Source organism: Crinia signifera, chromosome 6 (assembly GCF_055691185.1).
Source record: "Crinia signifera chromosome 6, ASM5569118v1, whole genome shotgun sequence".
Taxonomy (NCBI): domain Eukaryota; kingdom Metazoa; phylum Chordata; class Amphibia; order Anura; family Myobatrachidae; genus Crinia; species Crinia signifera.
In genome coordinates, this window is record NC_139222.1 from 256,583,851 (window position 1) to 256,597,552 (window position 13,702).

Consider the following 13,702-nt stretch of genomic DNA (forward strand, 5'->3'; position numbering starts at 1 on the left):
GCCGAATGGTAGCCCAGGACTAATTTATTCTCATGTGACATCATCCGCCCGCCTCATCATCTGCTCGCCTCCAACAGGTAGCGTTCCCTGGGGTCCGCCCAGCATTTCTAAGGAACGCCCCCTGCCTGTCTATGTGTGTAAGAGTTGCTACGACTGCGGACATATAGTATATAAGTACATGCATACTGTAGGTGCCGATTTATGTTTTTGCTGGTGGGTGCTCAAGCCAAAACTATAGGGGAGTGGCTTCTTGGGAAGGGGCGTGGTCACAAAATAATACCAATTTACATTATGCAGCACAGTTGTCTCCAATATTCAAATAAATCGTATAGGCTACATCGAGGCTATTGACAAACTAAACAAGTTACATGCGCCAAGAAAGCATGCAAGTGTGTCCGCATTAAAATACAGTCAATAAATCAATACATAGACCTACACAGCTAACAAATATTATGCTTGGGGGGCTCATCTACAGTTGGATATAAGACATTTTAAAAGATTCCTCTCAGATGTAGCAGTACACACCCATGCTTCTAGGTGCCACGTTCACAATCTCTTTTCACAATCTCCCCATATATGGAACTAGACACACCCTTTGAGTGGCGCATGACAAGCCCCCTCAGTGGAGCGCTGTATAAAATTCTACTACCAACTATACTCTCAATGAAACTAGTTTTCAAAAGCAGGCAAGTATGAATTACAGTAAGTTACTGCAGAAGGTCTTCACATCGCATGTGTAGCCAGCAGACAGCACATACATGGCAGCATTGTGGAGGCACAGAGTGATGGGAGGAGTGTAATACACCATTGCCCATCACATCACATGTGTAGCCAGCAGACAGCACATACATGGCAGCACTGTGGAGGCATAGAGTGATGGGAGGAGTGTAATACACCATTGCCCATCACATCACATGTGTAGCCAGCACACACATGGCAGCATTGTGGAGGTACAGAGTGATGGGAGGAGTCTAATATACCACATCACATCACAGATATTGCCAACACTGCACAGCTTCTCTGAGCATCCAAGTGATGCTCCAGAGCAGTGCTCGGCCTGATAGAACCAGCAGTCCCACTCCATAGTCAATAAATCATAGGTTTAGGGGGCAGCATAGAGCCCTGTTCCAACCCTGGCTGCAGATACTATATATTTATACTTGTGCAGTGATTAATACAGATTATATAGATATTATATGGCTTAGGGGGGGGGGGGGGTAACTCTTTGAATCTGTTACAGCAAAAAAAGGAAATAAAGGTTGTATCAATACTTGCCGCCCAATGGACTGGGACTGGGACCGGGCTGCACTGTCCTGGGCAGTGAATGCCGCAGAGAGCCGGCCAGGGGACTGGGTAAGCTGGTGCACTGGTGCGGTGCCGATGCCGCCTTCAGACTGGACTCCCTCCAGACTAGAGATGGGCCATTCGCGAACGAACCGGATCTTTTGAACTGATCCCATTTAAGGACGAATGAGCCATCGATCCCAAAAAGGTGATCCGTTTCACTTTACAATGCATTTCCTGATCTCAGTGCTGCCACCTGTGGCAGTTGAGATGTACTACCTCTGTAGACTGAGTACAGTGCTGTGACTACAAGTGATAGAAAGATTAGCTGCTGCTGCCAGGGATGGCCATCGGTGCAGACGCCATTGATGGTTTTTTTTTTCAAAGTGAGCTGAGGACCTGCCTAAAAGATCTGTATCTTTTCACTGACAGATCCGCGGATCCCGGCTCAGCTTAATGATCCGCTTTGCCCATCTCTACTCCAGACTTTCTCGGCGACTCGGAGAGGCTGCAGAAGGTGTCAGGGCAAGGCGCGCTGTGTGACAGACACGTCACGGACGCTGCGCGCGGAGGAGAGGATGCAGCGAGGGGAGGAGGAGGTTGGCGTCGGCGAAGGCACATCATCGTCAGCGGTCACGTAGGACGCGTAATAGTGCGAGGGGCGTGGACTGCACAGGGCGGAAGTGCCCTGTAGTAGCCTAGGGAAGCCGCTGCAGGTATAATCTGTTTAATCAATTAAAAATACAGCAGTGCTGCATCAGCCAGCGGGACTGGGGGGGCGCGGCCACCAGTGGGGGCTCAGGAATTTCCGTGGGTGCTCAAGCCCTTGAGCACCCACAGAATCGGCACCTATGAGTACATGTGGAGTACTGGGCGCATCATTTGTGGCATAATGTGATATGGGAATTATGGTGTGTGGCATATTGTGTACAGGTTATGGTGTGTGGCAGCCGCATATGTAATGGGCATTACAGTGTGTGGTATGTAAGGGGCATAATGGTGATATTGGTACTATTATGTGACCACTCCCATTCCCCATAAAGCCACACCCCTACATTTTTGGCACGCCATCAGCGCACACTTTTCCGGGGGGGGGGGGGGGTTTGCATATAGGGGGCAGCAATTCCCATTCTGGCACAGGGCACTAAAATATCTGCTTACAGAACTGGTATAGGCACCACTACTACTGTGGAAATTAGGTGTAAGGGGCACTACTGTGTAGTGTTACGTGAATTATTGACACTACTATGGCACTACTATGTGGTGCAATATGAATCAAGGGCACTATTTGCGATGTAATGTGAATAAGATTGAAGCATTATTTGAAATGTGTAGCCACACACCTTCTTTGTGAAACCACGCCTCTTTCCGCACACTGTTCCATTGAAATGTATGGGAGGGCGCACATTTATAGTGTACAGGGGGGCGCCAAACACCCTAGCACCGGCCCTGTGTGAGGTTCCTGCCATAATTACCAAAGGAGCTTTATTCATATGTGTGTTTGTATTTATCTCTTACGGCTTGCATTGTCTTTTAAGCACACTTATAGCTGGCTAGTTAATCTCTTTATCATTCTTATTTTCAATGCAAATGTAACTCTAATTATTCTGACAGTAGCACCTTTATTTCATAAGGATATATAAGTGATCATCTTGAAGGATAATCAGTATTTCATTAACCTTACTGTATACAATGCATAGACAGAACCTGAATGTGAATAGATCAGATATCAAATCGAAATGGAAAACGATCAGCAACATTAACCCCTTCAGTGGTGGGGGTTTTCTTTAGGGAGCGCTCCCCACAGGGCAGGTTTTTTTTAGAGCGCTCCTTAAAAAAAAAAACACCGCTGATTTATGTGAATTATGTATAGGACTCAGAAATCAATGTCTGATATGGTACAATACATCCAGCCATACATCCAGCCATGTTTTAAATAAACGGTACATCCCTTACCTTGGTCAAGTAAATGTTGACTTTATCTGCTGAGACTTCTGTTCTATCTATTTTGTGATTGTTCTTCAACTGCAGAAAAGAAAGTGTAACAGTTATGACTTCTCTCTGCTGTATGGAAGATATCAAACTGATCCACCGCTACCCATGGTGGTCCTGTAGCGTAGGCCACACCCATTGCATTTTCATTGTTCTCTGTGTGGCTTTGTAAGTCATATTGTGCAATCTGAATGGCATCATAATGGGCCTTGTTCAGACCAACTCGATAGGCAGCATATATTCCGCAAGCTTCTTCCGCTGCCTCCTGACGAACGCCTCCGCCAACCACATCCCCTCAGTAACATGCAGCCGAGGGGACAGAAATCATTTGGTGGCCTCTTTCCCCTCCAGAATTAAAAGTCAGTAAAAACTGACTTTTACAGATTGAGCCGCTCACTTTAGATCGGTTCCTGCGATAGAATCGTCATGCGCTGTCCCCCACCAGCCACCGTCCTCCGACAGTATGATGTGCACGTGCAGGAGACACTCGCGCATGCTCTGCCTGGTGCCATTCAATGGGCATAGGTGTGCAAAACACTTGAATTCCCCCCATAGAGATGAGGAGCCACTAGCCTTTTACTATATTGGATGTACAGTAAGCCCTGTTTATTTGCATGGACTTATTGTACAATACTGTCAGCAAAATGCAAGCAGCTGGCTTCCAAATCTGAGGGTTCATTACGAAATTTGGGAGGTAATTAATTAACTGATTTAGCCTTACCCTATTTATAGTTGTCTTGTCACAGTGATATCCAGATAGAAACTCCACCGTAATCACCACCATGTTGGTCTCAGTACGTCTTCCTGAGTATCTACAATAAAAAGGGAAGATTAAAATGAGTGAGTTCTAAATTCATGGAGGTAAAAACAGCCAAACCTGGGCAATCTACATAGAACATCATGGACACAGGTGATTCAGCTACTTGTCCATAATTGCTACTCTCCCAGATTGGCCACGAGGCTCAGTGGCGTAACTAGATATTTGTACAACCTATAGCAAAAGTCTATATGGGCCCCTATGTACCCGTCGATTGTGGATAATGTACATGTTACTTTGTAAGGGTAGGGGGGCCCCTTTCAGATGTGGGCCCCATAGCAGCTGCACTCCATGCACCTATGGTAGATACGCCCTTGACGGAGCTCCTAAATAAAAGGGCTGCAGTCACACACTGAATATAAGCATGCCACATACAATTTAATCAGCAGAGGCTGCTTGCTGGTCTTATTCACTACATCTTGCATCTTGTGGGGGAGGGGCACTAATCTAGGAAGAAGCAATCTCATGCTTCAGGTGTGTATGGATTAAAAATATGCCTTTTGGTGGCATATTGGGCATTATTCTAAAAATAACAGATCTAAGAAGTTTCTCAGTAATTACTGTTTTATATTTGGCCATGGCTAAGGGTGGGAATCAATAAGGCTTTATAACGTTATTCTTACCTGACATCCACCACGACCTCAAAATATGTTTGTTTCTTGTTGGTGCAGATGGCTGGCACTGTGCTCACATTAAGGACAAAGTTGGTATCGGATTTGATAGGAAGACTGCTGTAATGCAGGTGTGTCTGCAGACAGAGGAATATGGGGTTAGGAACACTCTATTAAACTAGTTCGTAAAACATAATGTGACAACATTATTCGATTTATTTTAAACATCAGACTGCGGAGTAAGAAGAGTCGCCATGGAGATGAAGACTGGTTTGTCAATTGTTTGGATGTTTAGGCCAGAGACGTCACTCTGGGAGGCAATGGAGTCATCTGCCTCTGGGCTCCTGCTCCCAAGGGGGCACCTCTCATCCCCCACAAATTTAAATCAGTTCCATTTTTCGCGTCACCACCAATATTGTATGTAAGGACCTATAGTTGTACATGTGAGTATTCATTGCTTGCGCCCAGTGGTGCTTACATTCTAAGTTTCCTAAGGCACACTAGAGTTTACATTTGTCAGATGTCATTTAACCTACAGTTAAGACTTTTTTTTGGAGGAAATCTACACAAATGTATGGAGATTATACAAACTCAGGGCGGGATGTACTAAAGGGAAAATGCTTTAAAACAGGGGTTTTACCACATTTTCCTATGTACCATTAACCGTCCGCCCCGTCTCCTCTGGGCAGGGTATCGCCACCTGTGGGTGGCGATACCCTATAGAAGCCTATGGGCTTCTATAGCCGCCCGCTGCCCGCCGTCCGCGCGACCCCATCTCCCGTCCTCCATCAATCTCCTCCTCTCACAGTAGGTGTCACAGCCGGGAGGACATCTGGATGCAGGGGGGAGGAGGAGACGCCGGGGACACTGACAGCCGCCGGGATGTGACGGAGACCCCCGCACACCACATTACAGGTATTGAGGGGGTCTCCGTCACCGCACCCCGATGCTAGCCGCATATCTTAGTACATAGAGTGTGCGGTAGCATCGCGGCGGCTGGGAGGCGAGGGGCGGCGATGTATATTAATACATCCCGCCCATAGAGTCTTTTGATCTACAAAATCCATTGTCACAGCACAGTCAGGCAGCAGTGCTAACCAATTTCTCACCATTCTATCCACACTACAGTATGAACATGTTTTTCTGTTTCTCCTCCATTTGTAATGCATAAAAGAAATAAGTACTTAATGCAGAGGCGGAACTACCATTGATGCAGCAGGTGCAGTGCACTGGGGGCCCTTGAGGACTAAGGGGCCCACTGCTGCCCCTGTCACCCTCTGCCTGTCACCCACTGCCTCCCCCTGGCTCTTCCTGTCACCCACTGCCTCTCCCTGTTATCTTCTGCCGTGTTGCATATTGTGAACTTGAGTTGGGGTGGAGACGGGAGGCCCAAATTCTATTTTTTGCCCCTGGGCTCACCAACCACAGGTCCCACCACTGACTTGATGCTCACTATCTTTAAAAAATATTTAAAACAAATCTCTGTAGAAAGAGAAAGCACAGTTTTAAAAAACCCAATCGTACTCACCTGAATATAGACATAGCCGTTTCCTGTGACAGACACTGTATATTCCCCAGGGAATTGTGGCAGGTCTACTGTTTGTACAAGAAGGCTGTTGCTTTTATTCACACGTATCTCTTCACGAAATCCTGACTTGGACTCAACTATCACCGTTGATTGTCCCTTCTTATTGTGCATGGCCTTGGCATATTTACCCAGAGCTTGTAGAGCTACTGTGGTCTCCTATAAAACAGATTTGAATTACATATTTCAGAGATAAAATATCGGCTCCACTGACAAGTAATGTGACTTTGTTCTTCTAATGCTGGATCATTTTTTATTTATACCCCTTTTACACCGACGCAAAAACCCATGTTTTTTCCCTTGTGGACCTGAGTCAGTGGTGGTGTAAAAGGGGTTAACCCGTGTCCCTTTACATGGTACTTCTACCCAGGTACTGACCAGGTTAGAACATGGGCAGGACCTGGGTAGCAGGCAGTGTAAACGGGTATGCCGGGTCATCCGACCCGGCTCCCATTTACAGCAATGGGGGAAAGCCCAAACTCCGGACCGAAGCGTCCAGCGGTCAACATGGAGGTTGAGCGGGGGGCGCACACAGCATCTGCTGCTGTTTGATGTACAGTGCAGACAGCAGCGGAGGCAGGAAGGTGGTGAATGGATGCAAGTGTGCGGCATCCATTCACCTCATGGACGGGGGCTGGGGGGTGCACGGAGGCTGGGGGCAGCCCAGAAGCTTACCTTGGTGCTGGGCTTGCCCCTAACTCGACGGTCCGGGGCACAGTGCGGCAATAAGTGGTCCTGGTGCTTGGAGATGATGTCCTCTCCAAGCACCACGCCTGTTTTCACTGCGGGTCGACACCGCAGTTTAACGGACCAAATCCCCAGATCCAACCTGGCTTAGAACCGTGTTCTAATTCCGGGGTCGGATCCGAGATTTTGGTGTAAAAGGGGTATAAGTTTGGTACAGTATCTGTGTGTGTGAATCTGAGACCTCAATTAGTGCACTGTGTGAGGGTACGAGTTCCTCAATCACTCAGACACCGAGCAGATGAAACCAGAAGAATGGTTTATTTTCCACAGCACGCACAAATAGACAATAAACAGTGGCAAAGGTAAATTGCAGAGTAGAAAGATATTCAGGTAGCAGGCCCAAACAGACAGTCCTTGTATAGTCACAGTCCCAGATCAGTTCCACAGGGCAAACTATCACTTATCCCACACCGCAGTGATAGCATATAAGTCCACACGATACCTAGACAGAGCATAACCTCTTAGTCCAGGACAGTCCATCAAATTCTCCTCCTGGCTTGTGTGCCAGTCATTTTAAAAACTTCCAATTTCCCACGCTTCTCCATACCATCAGTGGGCTTGCACTCAATCCCTATTGGTGGATTCAAGTCAGGTTTATCCCCCCTCCCAGGTACTGCTGCTGCCCATCTGCTTCTGCCCCCTGCTGGGGTCGGTTCCAGAAAGTCTGGAAGTGGCCAAGATATGCATAGCAGAGTCAACACAAGATACAAAACACAGTCTGATTACATTATGTGGTGGTCACCCCCTGTGGACAACCTTCCTGTTGATAGTAGGGGAATTTGATCACCCCCTGTGGTGATTGTCCTTCAGCTATCCCCCTCATGTAAACAGCAGGAACAATAATCGGCTGATTACATTATGGGCTGATCACCCCCTGTGAAGATTGTCCCTCAGCTTCCACCCTCCTGTGATAGCAGGAACAAAAGTATGGTAATTGGACATAACCTTTTGGTGACTTATTTCCTGGGTATTTCCTGGCAGACCATATTAGGGCAAGAGCGATCTGATCTGGAAATACACACAGATTTGGGGGATAGAAACATCTATGGAGAATAAGAGGGTACCGACGGACTAAAATAGTACATTAATTACTACACCTAATAAAATATAGTAATTACAGATTTACAGTGAATCTGATAACCTCACATTCCTTCCCCTACTATTGTAGTCCCGGTACCAAGCTGTTCAGGAACCAATAACAACCTGGAATAGCGGGATGCAGAGCCGAGAATCTGGGGTTTGGATATACCACCTGAGTCCCACAGGGTGACATCATACCAAACCCATCTTGTAAAAGGCGGCTGGTTTGCAGAACCAGCAAGGGCATGATTACAGTCTAAGTCATACATTGGAACTAACAAGGGATGTAGCGATTCCTCTTCTTCGGATTCTGGGTACCCCCCCTCTGCAACATTGTAACCTACTAATACTTTTGCCTCGGGCACAATGGGGCAGGGACCACTTTCCACCTCCCCCTCTTGCCCAAGGAACAGGGGCCAAACAGCAGGCCAATATAGGGGCTCTGGCCCTGGCACTTCCACCACCCCGTCCTGTCCTTCCTCCCCCAAACCCAAACTAGGGGCATGGCAAATTTCAGTCCAGCATTTGGTCTCAATGTCCAGGGCTGAGGAGGGACCCTCCATCACAAACAATTCCGCTGGTGGCTGCAGGACAGGCTGTGTCAGCTCTGTCCCCTTAAAAGCCAGATGCTCACCTGCAGCTACTTCTGCGCACACCTCCTTCTCCGCGATAGCCTCCTTCCCCAGCTGAGTATGCTGGGCAGCCTGAAGCACGACATCATCTGCGACTGGTATGCTTGTGGCCTGGATGTTGTCGAACACTCCTCTAACCACGGCGATCTCTTCTTGGACGCAGTCCTCATAGATCCCCTGGCAGCAGGATAATAGCTCTTCATCTTCCATCTCAGCAAAAGGGAAGCTGTAGTGCAGCTCCTCCTGAATAACCTCCTTCACTTTGGGGATAACCTCCCCCTGTATAGAACACGGAGCAGCTTCCTCCCTAGGATGGGGGAGAAGCAGTTGCAAACGGTGCCTTTCATCACGCCCCCTGCGACACTGATCTTGCCATGCTGGGGTATCCAGGAGCCCCCGATCAATCGCCTCTTCCTCTGCCACCACGAAGCACTCCTCCAGACACTGCAATTGTTCCCACACACTCAACTGTGCACCGAAATGGAGGATACATGCCCGATAATCAGCAAATGCATTAGTAGGATCTCCCTGATCGTGAAGGATCTGCTGAAGGATTTCCCCGCGAGTGCAGGATTGGATGGGTATACCTCGCAGCTGACATTCTGCTATCAGCTCCTCCACACTCATTTCTTCAAGGGCAGTTAGGGGCCCCCCTGACAATGACCCTTCTCTTGCGGTAACAATTAATTCTGTGGCAGACCCCTCGGTTGTCTGCCCAGATTGCAGTAGCCCCCTTCTAGACCTTTCCTCTGGTTCTATCTGGGGCATCAATTTATTCTGGACTTGTCCTTCAGCCTCAGAATATTGTCCTCTTTGGAGCATCTGGGTAACTGTAGCAATCACTTCTTCTGTAAATTCTACAAACTCTGGCTCCCCCAGCAGATTCCAAGAAGTGGCCTCACCTTTACAGTGCAGGAATGCATCCCCCAGGTAACACAACTTGTCCTGAATGCTGGATACTCTCCACCCGCTGATCATCTGCTGAGCTTCTTCCCAGTACTTCCAGATATACTGCATTTTACTGACAATAAATAACAGATTCGGCTTCCCAGCCTGCCGATACACTGAAGAACCTCCATCCCTGAGCTCCTCTGCTACAGGGGTCTTGAGGCATCGATTTTCTTTCCTTGGAAACATTTTCCCTTTCACAGGACTGACACCTGCTCACTTGCTGAACATCACCTTATTGCATTATCCGTTTCCTTACATATGGTCTGATCCTCTGTTCTCTGCGCTTTCTGTGCTCGATGGTTGGTGTCTGAATGATCCCACTGTCGCTGCCGCCAAATGTGAGGGTACGAGTTCCTCAATCACTCAGACACCGAGCAGATGAAACCAAAATATGGTTTATTTTTATCACAGCACACGAAAGTAGATGAAGACAGGAAAAAGATTCAAATGGTAGCATATAAACGTTATCGGGTAGCAGTCCAATGGCAGTCCTTGTAGCAGCCGTTCCAAAGCACAAAACTATCACTCTTCCACCCAGCAGTGATAGCAGATAAGTCCACACGATACCTAGACAGAGCATAACCTCTTAGTCCAGGACAGTCCATCAAATTCTCCTCCTGGCTTGTGTGCCAGTCATTTTAAAAACTTCCAATTTCCCACGCTTCTCCATACCATCAGTGGGCTTGCACTCAATCCCTATTGGTGGATTCAAGTCAGGTTTATCCCCCCTCCCAGGTACTGCTGCTGCCCATCTGCTTCTGCCCCCTGCTGGGGTCGGTTCCAGAAAGTCTGGAAGTGGCCAAGATATGCATAGCAGAGTCAACACAAGATACAAAACACAGTCTGATTACATTATGTGGTGGTCACCCCCTGTGGACAACCTTCCTGTTGATAGTAGGGGAATTTGATCACCCCCTGTGGTGATTGTCCTTCAGCTATCCCCCTCATGTAAACAGCAGGAACAATAATCGGCTGATTACATTATGGGCTGATCACCCCCTGTGAAGATTGTCCCTCAGCTTCCACCCTCCTGTGATAGCAGGAACAAAAGTATGGTAATTGGACATAACCTTTTGGTGACTTATTTCCTGGGTATTTCCTGGCAGACCATATTAGGGCAAGAGCGATCTGATCTGGAAATACACACAGATTTGGGGGATAGAAACATCTATGGAGAATAAGAGGGTACCGACGGACTAAAATAGTACATTAATTACTACACCTAATAAAATATAGTAATTACAGATTTACAGTGAATCTGATAACCTCACACACTGTACCAGAGAGTAGCTGCTAGGAATAAGAGGTAGGCACCTTATCATGAGGTGGGAGAATAGCAGGGTGTTCTTCTAAAGTGCAGTTCTGTCTCCTACAGATTCTATTATCTATGATTATTTATATATTACGGGATATGTAACCTTTTACTGACTACTTACAGTATGTCATTTATAGTAAATGTATTTCTTTCAACTGAGATATTTATGTTAAATATATTTTACATTACAGATCATCCAAGACATTTCAAATGAGTATAGAAACAATCGCACATAAACAATGGATCTTTAGTCATAATATAGATAAAATCTTGACATAAGGCAGGGGTTCCCAAATATTTTTAATCATGGTACCCCAAAGCATCAGAAATATTTCCGCGGCACCCTTAGGCTAAAGGTTTCTCATTGAGAAAGTCAGAAACAAATATTAAGTTAAATAATCCTTAGGATCAGTAATGTGGTAATGGACAGGATTCCCTTCTGTTTGTCCACAATTTTACTATTATAATGGACATAAAATACTTTGGTCCAGGACCGCCAACTCAGGGCACCCCTGCAAGTCCCCCAAGGCACCCCAGGGTGCCACAGCACACAGTTTGGGAACCAATGACATAAGGAAAAGAAGAGAGTATTGGGAAAAGATGCCAAATGCAGACTGAAGAAAGTCAGTCTGACAATAAATATATAGTCGGAAATTAGAGAAGTACAGTATGCAAAGGTTTTTATGTTCTGAATTTATAGGACCTCAGAAGACAAAAAAGAATGTGAGGACCAAGTCAATTTTTGGGAGGTGAGATTTATAAAGATTAAGGGCTTAGAGGAAAACTATTGTGATCCTTTTAGTGTAAAGCATTCCGAGAAGAAATAGTGGAGGTATAATAAACTGACAAAGAGCCATTTGGTCAAAGGAGAATAATTTGAGGTTTGGGAATATTTATATCCTATAATTTTCCTTTCATAGCTGCGGTTCACAGCAGCTTTAATGTTGGATAGTCGAGGAAGATCTACTCTTTTCCAATATTGAGCTATAAGTACATGGCCTATTATATATACTATTTTAAATATAGGTACTTCCTTATCTATGCGACCACTGCTTACGCCAGTTATGTTAGCCGTTACGTGTATTGCGATTGTTTACTTTTACTAAAGGTAATAGATGGTGGCGTGGACACAGGAGGGTGGCATGGACCCCGAAAGTAACCCTCCCGGCTCGCCATGCGCTACGTAAGTTCCGTAGTGTAAGCGGTGGACACAAGGATGAGGAAGTACCTAAAAATATTTGATACAGCCTATAAAAACTTAGTCATCAGGACCCCATACAGTTCATAATTTTCAGGCCACCTGTGTATTTTTTAAAATGTGACGTGATCAGTTTTAAAATGTGGGCATATCCCACGGGACAGTCCCCCCCCCCCCTCCCCCCCCACACACACACACTTTTTTTTGGGCTGTCTCTCCTGTGGGCAGCATGTCCTGTGTGTGTGTGTATGTGTGTGTGTGGGGTGGGCAGTTGGGAGACCGAACTATCAATCGCTGCTCTGCTTAGGCTGGAGCCACACTTTAGCATTTTAACGGGTCCCACAGAACAGGATCCGGCCAGTGCCCCAATCACATTTCAAGTAGAACACAGTGCTGTGTGAATACATACAATGTTCTTGAAATTCGGTCATCGTGCCATCCTGTCTTATGGCAGAATGCTGCATTTGGATCTAGCAGCTGCAGGCCCCACCATTTATGTGTGGCCGGCAGCGTAGAAGACTGTGTATCCAGCCTTAGAGGCTGTGCTCATTCAATAACTATAAGAATCCTGCCACTCAATTAATTTGAAACCATTCACCTCTACAACATTAAATTATGAAATGGAGGCACTTTTGTATGGAATAATGTGAGAGACACTTCTGCATGGCAAAATGTGAAATGGAGGCACTTTCTGCATGGCATAATGTGAAATGGGTGCACTGCTGTATGGTATAATGTGAATTGAAGGAACTTCTGTATGGCATAATGTGAGTTGGATGCTCTTCTGCATGGCATTATGTGAAATTAAGGCACTTTCTGCATTGCAAAATGGGAAATGGAGGCACTTTCTGTATGGCATAATGTGAAATGGAGGCACTTTCTGCATGGCATAGTGTGAAATGGAGGCACATTCTGCATGGCATAATGTTAAATTGGAGGCAATTCTGTATGGCATAATGTGAATAATAAAAGGCACTTTCTGTATAGCATAATGAGAAATGAAGGCACTGTCTGTATGGCATGATGTGAAACACAGGCACTTCTGTATGGCATAATGTCATTAAAGGCACTTTCTGTATGGCATAATGTGAAATGGAGGCACTTCTATGTGGTATAATTTGAATTTGAGGTACTTTCTGCATGACATCATGTGAAATGGAGGCACTTTCTGCATGGCATAATGTTAATTGGAGGCAATTCTGTATGGCATGATGTGAAATACAGTCACTTCTGTATAGCATGATGTCAAATACAGTCACTTCTTTATGGCATAATGTGAAATATAAAAGGGACTTTCTGTATGGCCTAATGTGAAATGGAGGCAATTTTGGATGGGATAATGTGATTTGGAGGTAATCCTTCATGGCATAATGTAAAATGGAGGCACTTCTGTATGGTATAATGCGAATCGAAGGCACTTCTATATGGTATGATGTGAATTGGAGGCTCTTTTGCATGACTTAATGTGAATTGGAGGCAATTCTGTATGG

General features: G+C 46.1%; 1 protein-coding gene across 1 annotated transcript in view; it reads right to left on the reverse strand.

Moving 5' to 3' along the window:
- LOC146009766 (alpha-2-macroglobulin-like protein 1) overlaps window positions 1–13,702 on the reverse strand; it is a 119,823-nt gene that overhangs the window by 14,855 nt on the left and 91,266 nt on the right. Inside the window, exons 31-34 of the mRNA XM_083150226.1 lie at window positions 6,233–6,448; window positions 4,717–4,841; window positions 3,998–4,088; window positions 3,241–3,309 (exon numbers count right to left, since the gene is read on the reverse strand). Coding sequence (XP_083006352.1) covers window positions 3,241–3,309; window positions 3,998–4,088; window positions 4,717–4,841; window positions 6,233–6,448 — 501 coding nt within the window. The remainder of the gene's footprint in view (window positions 1–3,240; window positions 3,310–3,997; window positions 4,089–4,716; window positions 4,842–6,232; window positions 6,449–13,702) is intronic.